Source organism: Podarcis liolepis (genome assembly GCF_965112155.1).
Source record: "Podarcis liolepis genome assembly, chromosome: 15".
In the NCBI taxonomy this organism is placed as follows: domain Eukaryota; kingdom Metazoa; phylum Chordata; class Lepidosauria; order Squamata; family Lacertidae; genus Podarcis; species Podarcis liolepis.
The window spans coordinates 16,538,362-16,548,460 of record NC_139566.1 but is presented as its reverse complement, the minus strand read 5'-3'; the positions used below and the strand labels follow the sequence as shown (position 1 = coordinate 16,548,460).

The following is a 10,099-nucleotide window of genomic DNA, read 5'->3' as shown; positions in this document are numbered from 1 at the left end:
CTGGAACAGATGGGGACACTGCATGCAAACAACACCTTCAAAACAATGTTTTTCTCCAGTTAAATATTTACCCATTGTATAGGGATAGTTACACAGCATGAACAGGAGTCTGTGTGACGTCTATCTGGTGGTGGAACCATTTTGGAAAGTCGGTGCTTGACGCAGAGGTAGGAAATAGGCATACACCCAATTATTTTAATGGTTCGTCTCATGGGAACGGATAAACTTCAATCTGAGGGGAAGTCCACAGCCCTCTCGTGCAACACAGTCCCCAGCCGTACAAAAGAAAGACTAGAACAAAGTATACGAAGTATAGAATCAACTGTATTCCCCTTTGTGCTAAATGTACATGGGTTGGACTTTTTCGTTTGTTTGTTCATAATCATCTTTTATCAGTAACACTTTACAATAACATTGAAGAATACAGGAATTTTACAGGGTAAATATGCAGAATCACAGTTTATCCCCCCCAACCCCACCCCAGAAAAACCAAACAAACAGGAAAGGTAAATTTTTTCCCCTTTGTCGTTTAAAAAAAGTCATCAATTACAAAATAAATCAAGTCAAATTAAAACTGATTTCCACCCCAAATGGAATGCCATTAAAAAAATGGGAAAAAAATGTCAGGAATTTCATTGTCAAAAGGAACTGATCTCCCCCACCCCACCCCAAATTCTTTTTATTATCACCATTATTAGTATTTTTTATTTATTTAAAAAAGAGGGTTTTGCATCTGAGGGTGTTTTTGCCTATGGAGTTTCTGACCTTCTGCATGTTCCCCTCCCCAGATAAAAATAAAATATTAATAATGTACAAATAAATTTACATTTGGTAATAATGCTCATTACACTCTCGTAGAAGTGGGCAGGTGGGCCCCGCCTGAGAAACAGCTGAGGATTGTGGGGAGGGAAAAAATTAAAAATAAAACAAAAACAAATGGCTGATTCTCCCCCCCCCCGACACACAGAACCCCCCCCCGCCAATCCCCAGATGGGTTTGGTTGGCTTTGGATTGGGGGTGGGGTCCAGAGATGGCCACCTAGAATAACCACAAAAGGAACACAACTCCCCTCCCAATCAGTCGGAAGCAATTCAAATGGACAAATGGATGCCAGTGTCTCCCCCACAACCTGAAGGAGCCCAATAGTGTCTTAGGATCAAGGAGTGGCAAACACCGCTCAAGAACTGTGAGTGGGCACATGTCCGTGTGTGGCTGGGGCGCCCCCAGTTTCTGACTGAGCAGGCAAGCGTTGAACCAAGAGAGCAGCTGGGGAGGGGGCCGTTTTGCTTTGCTTTGCTGGCCATACAGAGCAAATAGGTTGCCCTATTATCTGCACCCACTAAAAAGACCGGATGCAGGCTATTTTTTTTTTTTGCGTTACACAGAAATCTTCCTCAGATTCTGGACATACAGGTGGCAGCTTCACTGACTCCGGAAATGAAGACAAGATGTTGCATGCAATGCGCCCATACACAGTGGCAGATTTATGGTCCACAGGACCCTTTTGGAGGCCCCTACATTTTGCCTAAATCAATGTGCCTGTGCCTGAAAATAGGACAGAGCTACATGCATAAGAACGAGCTTGCAAACAATGAAATAAACATTAAAGAATCAACAAGGCTGGTCACAGGAAGCTGGGTGTGGAGCTTTGTTACTGTAGTGTAGCCTTTAAGGAAACAGTTCTGAGCATGCTCTGAGCAGAAAGAGCTCTGGGACAACCAGGCTGGACTGCTATCAGGACGAGAGAGATGAAGGGGGAACTACACAAACAGGTCTCAGAGCCAGTAGCGCCACTGACACACATTCAATATCAATTTGTTTTTCTGCCTAGAGACAGATGGGTGGGACTTCTTTGCCACAGTGCTACTTTTGGACTGAGATTGTCTGAGTGGTGCAGAGAACTGTTTGGCCGGAGAACAAATGATGGTATTTGGGTGAAATTTTTTTCTGAAAAATGCTTGATATTTCGTGTGGTCAGGCTAAGACCTGGTTGTCCTAATGGACCAGCCAACACTGACATTAATAGGGAGTAGAAACAGCACAACAAACTAAAATACTAGAGTGACTGACATCACATTTCAAAGGTTTCCCCTCAGTTAACAACATCGACTGATAACTTGGGGAGTCCCCTCAGCCTCGTGGAGCCCTAATTCTGCACATACCTATAAATCTGCCACTGGTTATACATTTGTCATATTCAAGAGCAGACCCATTGAAATTAATGGACATGATTAACAGAGGTCCATGAATTTAAGCTGGTTGACTCTTGGACTTTAGTTGGATACAGCCCATAAAAAGGGGAGAACTCCAGGTTTTGTCCCAGGAAGCTGTGTTCCCCACCCTCTTCTCACACGAGGAAGAGTTCTGTATAGTTCAAAAATTTCCATCCTGGGTTATTTGACAAAATTAGAAGTTGCTTTGCATGTGGCACACTCTCTGTAGTCATGGAAACATCCAGCCAAGAAGCCCAGAGCCACCCCTGGAAGCTTTGCAAAGTCCTCCATTTTTTTTAAGGGAAGCACCCAGTGCTAGTGTCTCCCTCTCCAAGCCTCTCCCACCACTCTCTCTTCCTCACCCTCTCAGCTTCACTGCCGGAAAGGCGCCTCTAGAACCTGCATCTTTTAAGCCGGACACATGTATGGCATTTGTGGCCCCTGGCCCAACAGTTGGGGGTTGTGACTCACCAGCTGAATGTTGAATGGCCATCTGTCAGGGATCCTTTAGCTGCAATTCCTGCATTGCAAGGGGGTTGGACTAGATGACCCTTGGGAACCCTTCCAACTCTACAATTATACGGCCAATAGCCTCTCCCCAAATTATCCCTCACTTTCCTTAAACACTCTTCATACCGTCTGCAAAGGGGAGACCTCAGGGCTCTTGCCCTAACACACTTGCCTGCCTGAGGATGTCCCCTGCACCCCCCAAGTTCAGAACCTGACCAGATCTGACTCCCAGCATTGGCAATGCGGTCACACTCTCTTCCATGGCGCCAGAGGGCATCAGGCTGCCTTAGCGGGTGCAGGCCAGGCCTCATGGTTCACAGCCACCTCCACCCTCTGGCACAGAACAAGGTTTCTGCTGCCCCCTTGATGTAGCCCAGCAGACAACTCTGTATGGGGAAGCGGGAAAAGGTCCGTCCACTACAGGACTGGGTTCAATTTGGCTAATAAGCTACATTCAAGGACAGGATCACTGAACAATTATTATAGCACCAAGAGACCGCCAGGCACTGGACACCCACTCTCTCTCTCACGCACACACACACACCAAGGAGAGGATCTGCTACCTCAGGAAGGCGCCCCCCCCCCCAGCAAGGGCAGGAGCTGAGAGGTGAAGGGCTGTTGCTCCAGCCTGTGGAAGCTCACTAGCCCAGGGCCAGCCCAAGTTGCCCCCTCCCCACGTTACCTACAGAGGTCAACTGGACTGGCAGCTGAATTTTCCTTCAACACTGGCAATGGGGCAATGCCCTCCATGACACCAGAGTAGTTTTAGGGGTGCCAAACTAGTTGTGTGAGGCACACAGAGTTCTGACCTCTGACAGGGTGGGGTGTTGCCCCCTGCCAGCATCAGCTGCCTGAGGCAGTTGCTCCACTCTGTCTCCTGGTGTCCAAGGCCCCAGTGCCCTGACCTGGGTAGTGCTGGGTGCCTGGCATTGCTGATTGTCCCAAAGGGAAAGGCCTTCGCTTGGTGCCAGTTGTAAGAGGCTGAGGTATCCTATCCTGCATTAACTAGCCCAGCCAAGGCTCATAAAGCAGCAGCTCTTGTGGCGCCTTTCCTTTGCAGGTTTTGGGGCCCGCAATTAACGATGCCTGTAAACTCATTGAAAGCAAGTTATGTCATAACTAGGCCTCAAATGAATGTGGAAGGGGTGGGGTGGGGGTGGGAAATCCCCAGAGTTGAATTTGCTTGCAACATTTTTAATTAACAGCCTCTGCGTTTCTTTCCTCAGCTCCAGCCACAGGTGACATGGCATTTAGGGTTTTTAAAGCATCACTGGGAAGAGCAAACTTTGTAACCTACTTGCATTAAAATCCATCGGCAGGATGGAAACGTTTGAAAAGCATCCTACCGAGCTGGACTTGGAAAAGTGACATTTCAAAATATTTTAAAACGTTAAGATTAATCCGGATCTAAAATGCTGCCAAATTGAGATGAATGCAGGTTCTCCTTTCGAATCTCAGCATCTCTTTTTATACACACCAGAGGTTAAAGCACAACTATTCCCAGTTGCTTACAGTACAAGCCTGCGCATGCCTACTCAGAATTAAGTTCCATTGAGTTCAATGGACTTACTCCCAGTTAAGTGAGTATAGTATTGCAGCTGTAAGAAAGCCTCCTGGATACCATACAGGGCAGGTCTCCTTGCCCCTCAATGGGTCATGCAGCAGGGAGAGCTGCCTCCAAGCCCCCCCCCCCGACCTCCTGCTGTTGCAGTGGTGCAAAAGTGCATTGCAAAATGGCAAAGATCTACATTGGTGGAAAATCGTCCCTTGCATCCATCCCAGGCCCCAATTAAGTTCTGCAAAGTCATGCCTAACAGTTGTTTAAAGGCTGTTAAAGCCTTACCCCCAAATACTTTTCACTGAGCTGGGCTGTCACCTAAGCCTGGGGGTGTGTGTGTGTGTGTGTGTGTGACAAAACAATTGTCCTAACAATCCATTTTAGTGCTTCTTATTTCCTCATTTTTCCATTATTAAATACAGTACTCTACATTTCAACACCAGTTTGCGATTTCCCCCTAAGTCCTCACAAAAACCCACCATTTCAGTGTGGATTTCCCCAACCTTTTCATCTGCAATTTCCCCTAATTAACATTTTGCCAAGAAATTCCCATATGTGTTTTTGTGTGCTATTTCCACCAATATATCCATTTTTTTCACACATCGCCTGGCTAGAGAACTCAATTGCAAAGTTCGGAGAAGTGAGAATTTCGAAGGAGGGCTGCCATCTATTGGCTCAGATTGTTTCAGAAAAGTGCAAATTGGGGAAGGGCTCGCCTTTAAATGCAAACTCTGTAGAATTTCTCCCCTATCCCAAATTTCAGGGGGCCGGCTGTGGCGGCAGGAGTGGCGGTCCAGGAAGAGGGGTGAGGATCAAGGTGATGATGGGTTCTGCTCTGATCAGGCTGCATTGGGGGCCCTGGGTCTAGTTCTGGGTCCATTTTAAGGAGGGCACTGACCAACTGGAGGGGGGCCAGGATCACAAGTGGCCTGGAAACCTGAGCCCTGTGAGATAGCAAGTGGACATAACAGGTCCCTTCTACAGACCCTTCTCCGACTTGCATTATTCCGGATTCAATTTTGGGAGCAGTATGAGCTTGGAGCTCCTTTATCAAGGACAAAGAGTCTCAGTTGCTATGTAAGGCAGCAGGGAGGTAAATGTCACAATAAGTCCTGGCTCTTCCTGCAAAGGTAAATCACTGAAGATTCATGCAAAACTTGTTACAAACTTTTAATGTTTTGGGCTGGGTAAGACTGCCCTTTTTGGTGTTGAAAGAAAGGCTTGGGAGAAGAGGATGTATTTGAAAGAGGCAATACTTCCTGGAGCTGGGGCAGCAACAAGGCCACTTGTCTGTTTCCATGCCCTGGGCCGCAGCAGAGAGCCCAGTCTATGAGCTGGGCCACAGACAAGGAGGCGCAGAGTCAACTCAAGTCTAGTTTTGCCCTCCTCTTCCTCTTCCCTGCTAAGTCCCTGCAAGGGCAACATTGAGACTTAAGAGGAGGAAGAAGCTGACAGCCAGGACCACCCCACACAGACTGGTTGCTGTAATGAAGAAGGCAGGTGTGTGTGGGGGGGGCTGCCCCACTCACCCTAATGGACCTTGCCCTGGGAAAGCAGATGGGTGGTGAGGACACTGTTGAGGTGTCCCCTCCACCCCCCTGGAGCTGACCTGGCTTGCCTCTCTACCCCTCAAACACCCTCAATGGTCACCCCAAACTCTCCCTCTCAAAGGGCCACTCGGCACCCAACACACCCAGAGGAAAGACCAAGGGGCTATTCTTGCTGTCTTGGAATAAGCCGTCATCCCTCATCTATACCCTCAAAACTTACCTGGGGAGGAAAGGTCCATCCCCACAACGCCCCTAGGATCTGAACGGTGGAGCTCCCCAGCCCCGACCTTGGGCAAATGTAGGAACTGGCCATTTGCTGCCATCGCAGACCCTTCCATCTGACTCCTGGAGCCAAGAGCCTTTCCCTGACCCTTCCTTCAAACGGCCGCCTCTAAACTCTCCATATATTATGTATACTTTTTATATCTTATATATCTCTATATATATCTTTATATATATATATCTTTGTGTATTTATAGATAGACAGATAGATCGAACTCTGCACAGAGTTATCTATGGCTTCCTCTTGACTTGTCTCCCTCTTTTTTTTTGGAAGAACCGGGAAGGCAGCCGAAGGGCGGGGAGGGAAGAGACACTGGAGCCCCAGCTGCGCCCATGCGCTCTGCACGCGCTCACCACTTGCACCACACACGGACACGTCCTCGCCCTCCTCCCACTGGCCATTGCGCCCTTTGGAGAAACTGCCAGGGTCTGCTTGCGGCTTTGATGCAAAGGGATGTCCTTGCTGCTGTTGCTGCTGCACCTGGCTCCACACACACACTTTTTTTCTCACACCCGGCCCCGACAAACGACATAAAACTAAAAGTCAGCCCAAGTTTCACATGCTTGTAACACAGTTTAAAGAAAGACCACAATATAGTAGCACCTTGATCCAAGGGAGAGTGAAAAGGGGCGGGGAAGGGATGGAAGGTATTGAAGGTTGGTTCATTTGGACCCCTGCAAAACAAAACCCCCGGGAGATACTTGATCCACCCCCCTCCAGACGCAAACACACACGCACAATGCAGCTGCACCCCAAAGCTGCGCTCCACTGCATTGATTTATGGGTGTCAAACACCACCTCAACTTTACTCCCTCTTTTTATTACAAGACAGGCTAGGTGTTGGCTGTTGGGGAAGGAGGGAGTCCTCAGCCCAACAGCACAAGCAAAATCCACGTCACCTGCTTCTTTTATTATAATTAGTAGTTTTTCTTTTTAAAAATCTTTTTGTTTTATTCCACACATTTCCAAGACTCTGACACATTAACGAAGAAAGAGAGAGAGAGAGAGAGAGAGAGAGAGAGAGAGAGAAATGATAGAAAGGACAGACCCCTTTGCTTGAGATAATTCCAAGAGGGAGAGGAGGAGGTGGAGTAGGGGTTGTATTTGGCCGCTGTGGGTCCTCTCTGCCCCCCAGTTCAGTTATAGGGTTCTGTAGAGTTGTGAGCTCCAGCTAGGCATCTCTGTTTCAGAGCGTGGTGCTGGGGTGGGGTGGGGTGAGGAAAGACGGGCGGACCCCAGTTTTTTGTTTTCCACACCAAAAGCCCCTCAACAAAGAGAGGGGCAAAGACTCTCTTGCAGACAGATCACAAAGCAGCATTCTGGCTCCAACCTCACCTGGGAAGCTTGAAATCCCCCCCCCCTTTTAATTCTCCTCCTTCCCAGCGTCCCTCTCTTCAGGCCAACGCTGCCTCCCTTCACCTCGGCCACTGTGGCTTCCCTTCCCCCTCCATTTCCCTAAGGGGAAAAAACAGCAACCCTGCAGGTTTGGATGGCCAGGGTGGAAAAGGAGGTGGGGAGGGAGGGAGACCCTGCAACCTTCTTGCTGTGGTTCCTTTGTGTGTTTTGTGTTTTCGTTTTTTTTGCGAGGAGGGAAGGGCTTAAAGTAAACGAGGGATGAGCAAACCCAAGAGGAGCGGGTGGAGGTGGCCACTGGAGGGCGCCATCAGCTGGCCTCTCGGATGCGGAAGAAGGGGAAGGATGCGCTTGGGTGGTCTCCTCTCCAGAAAGTTTGGGTGCGTGTAGGTCTGGGTGGCTCCACTGCATGCGCCGGCTGGGTGTCGGTCTCTCTGGCGCACGCAGGGGCTGGGGGGGCTGGGAGGGGGGGCTCAGACATAATATTCCTTGTCTTTGTTCTTCTTGCTCTTGCTGGGCGTTTTGGCAGCAGCGGCTGGCTTCTCCTTGACCACCGTGCCGTTGCTCTGGGCCGAGTTACTGATGTAGTTCCGGCTTTGGTCCACCTGGTAGGAGCCTTCGTCCCGGTTGCGGTATTTGTACATGGCGTAGAGGAGGATGAGGATGCAGAGGGCCGCGGCCGCCACGATCCCGACCACCATGCCGGTGGTGCTGCTGGACTCCCGGATGACCTCCACGGCACCGGGGGGCCCCCTCTCCCCGGGGCCGGTGGGGTTAGCTGTGGGCAGATTGTGGAAATTGGGGGAAGAGGTTATACCTGGGTACTTAAGCCTGTTTAGCTTGTCGGGCTCAAAGGAGGTGGAGAGTGGGGGGTACTGTTTTGGCTGGGGGTTGAGGGGTTCCCGGTTGTTCATTTTGCCGGCGGGAATGTTACGGACCAGATTGGGAGAGGTTGTGGAGGTCAGGAGGTCGGGGACGGAGGGCGAAGCCGGCAGTCCTGTCCTAAGGTTGGGGCGGTATCCTTGGGCCTTTTTGGAAGCTCCTTCCGGCCGGCCTATTAGGGTCCTATCCGTGACCAGGGGGAAGGTGGTATAAAAATCTTCGTCGTCAGTAGGGGGCAGGCTGGAGTCGAAAACCTCGCCCGAGGCATAGCCGGAGGCCTCGATCCCTTCTTCGCAGTCGCTGTCGTCTTGGTCGGCCAGACAGGGGGGCCTTGGATGGGATGGCGGGGAAAGGGTGTCTTTGGTGGTCTCGACTACGGTTAGGAAGGGGCCAAAGGTGGGAGGCGGGGGGATGAATGGAGACCGGGTGGCAATTGGAGGGGTGTCTAGGGAGTCTTCTGTTATTATGGGCAATACTAATTCACCTCCTAGAACAGAGAGAAAAGGGGGAGAGACAGAAGAGGGGAGAGCGGGTTAGTGACCTCGCAGGCGCCCTGCCCCCTTGATACAAGACAACTCAAGCCACGAGAGTTATAGCTAGCCAAACCCCTCCGTCTCCATCCCTGGCCACTAAACTGTCCTCTTTCTTTCCTCCTCTCTCTCTCCTTTGCAACACATTAGTCTAGAGAAATCATAATCAAAGGAAGAAGGAAAAAAAAAGAATTAAAAAAGTCATTTAATGCGCAAAAAATTAAACAGATAAAACAGCAGAATTAAGAGCAATAAAACCCTCGGCTGTCTGGCTGGCTTCCCATCCTCTCCTGCTAAAACACTAATATTGCCTTTTCTTGCCTCTTCCTCTTTTCCCTTTCTGTTTGTTTTTAAAAATAAGAGAGCAAACCACGGAATTCAGTCAACTTACATCAACAAATAGGCCGTGTGATATTAGCATGAAGAAAAAAAATTACAAAAAAGAAAACTAGGTAAGAATGTTTTTTGGAGAAAAAACAACTTTTTTTTCTTTTCTTTTCTTTAAACATCTTTCTCTGCATCTTGCTTTTTTTTTTAATGTCTCTTTCTCGCTAGATTCATTTCTGTTCTTTTCTTTCCACGACTGCATCATTTCAAATCTTCCCTTCCCCACCCACATCCCCATCCCGAAACAGTCGCCCCTTTGCCCCTTTCTTGGGGTGTCCCAGTTGCCCCCCTCCCCACCAGCAGTACTCAGAACCAATGGTCCATTTTGAATTCACCAGGGGGCCTGAAACTCTAGCTCCTCGGCCCTTTCCAAATTGGGAGTGCAGAGAGGGTACCTATTTAGTCATAAATCAAAATGGCTTGTGGTATCAAGCAGAAGGGAGTTTTCTGCCACTGGGATTGGGTAAGAGGGGAGACAAATCTCTGAATAGGCGTCCTTCAAAGCCCCAGGGAAACAAGACCCAGGAATCCTGTCTGCCTGTCCCCTCCCAATCACTGTTATCACCCTGCTCCCCTCTCAGAACTGATCCCCAACCCTCCTCTCCCAGGCGTGACTTGAATGAGGGCACCACATGTCTGGAATGCTTGGAAGACAAAAGCACCTCTGATCATGTGCAAAATATGTCAGCTGGGAGAGGGTGACAAAAAGATGTGTCAGGTTCCACCCTATCTGAACACCCAGGACCCTGATGCATGGGAAGACGGTTTCTCAGGTGAGCTGGGGGATAGAGAAGAGTCCAGGGTTGGGGAGCATTGCCCCTGCACAACTACAG

The 10,099-nt window shown here is 49.3% G+C and overlaps 1 protein-coding gene across 32 annotated transcripts in view; it reads right to left on the bottom strand.

The window, feature by feature from the left end:
- Nucleotides 1-304: 304 nt before the first annotated feature.
- NRXN2 (neurexin 2) overlaps nucleotides 305-10,099 on the bottom strand; it is a 351,610-nt gene continuing 341,815 nt past the window's right edge. For 23 of the 32 annotated variants that reach the window (XM_083477881.1, XM_083477897.1, XM_083477877.1 and 20 more), the window contains one exon: nucleotides 305-8,836. In XM_083477881.1, coding sequence (XP_083334007.1) covers nucleotides 7,941-8,836 — 896 coding nt within the window. In that variant the 3' untranslated portion in view covers nucleotides 305-7,940. The remainder of the gene's footprint in view (nucleotides 8,837-10,099) is intronic. The other 9 variants (XM_083477882.1, XM_083477880.1, XM_083477886.1 and 6 more) reach the window with 1 other exon arrangement.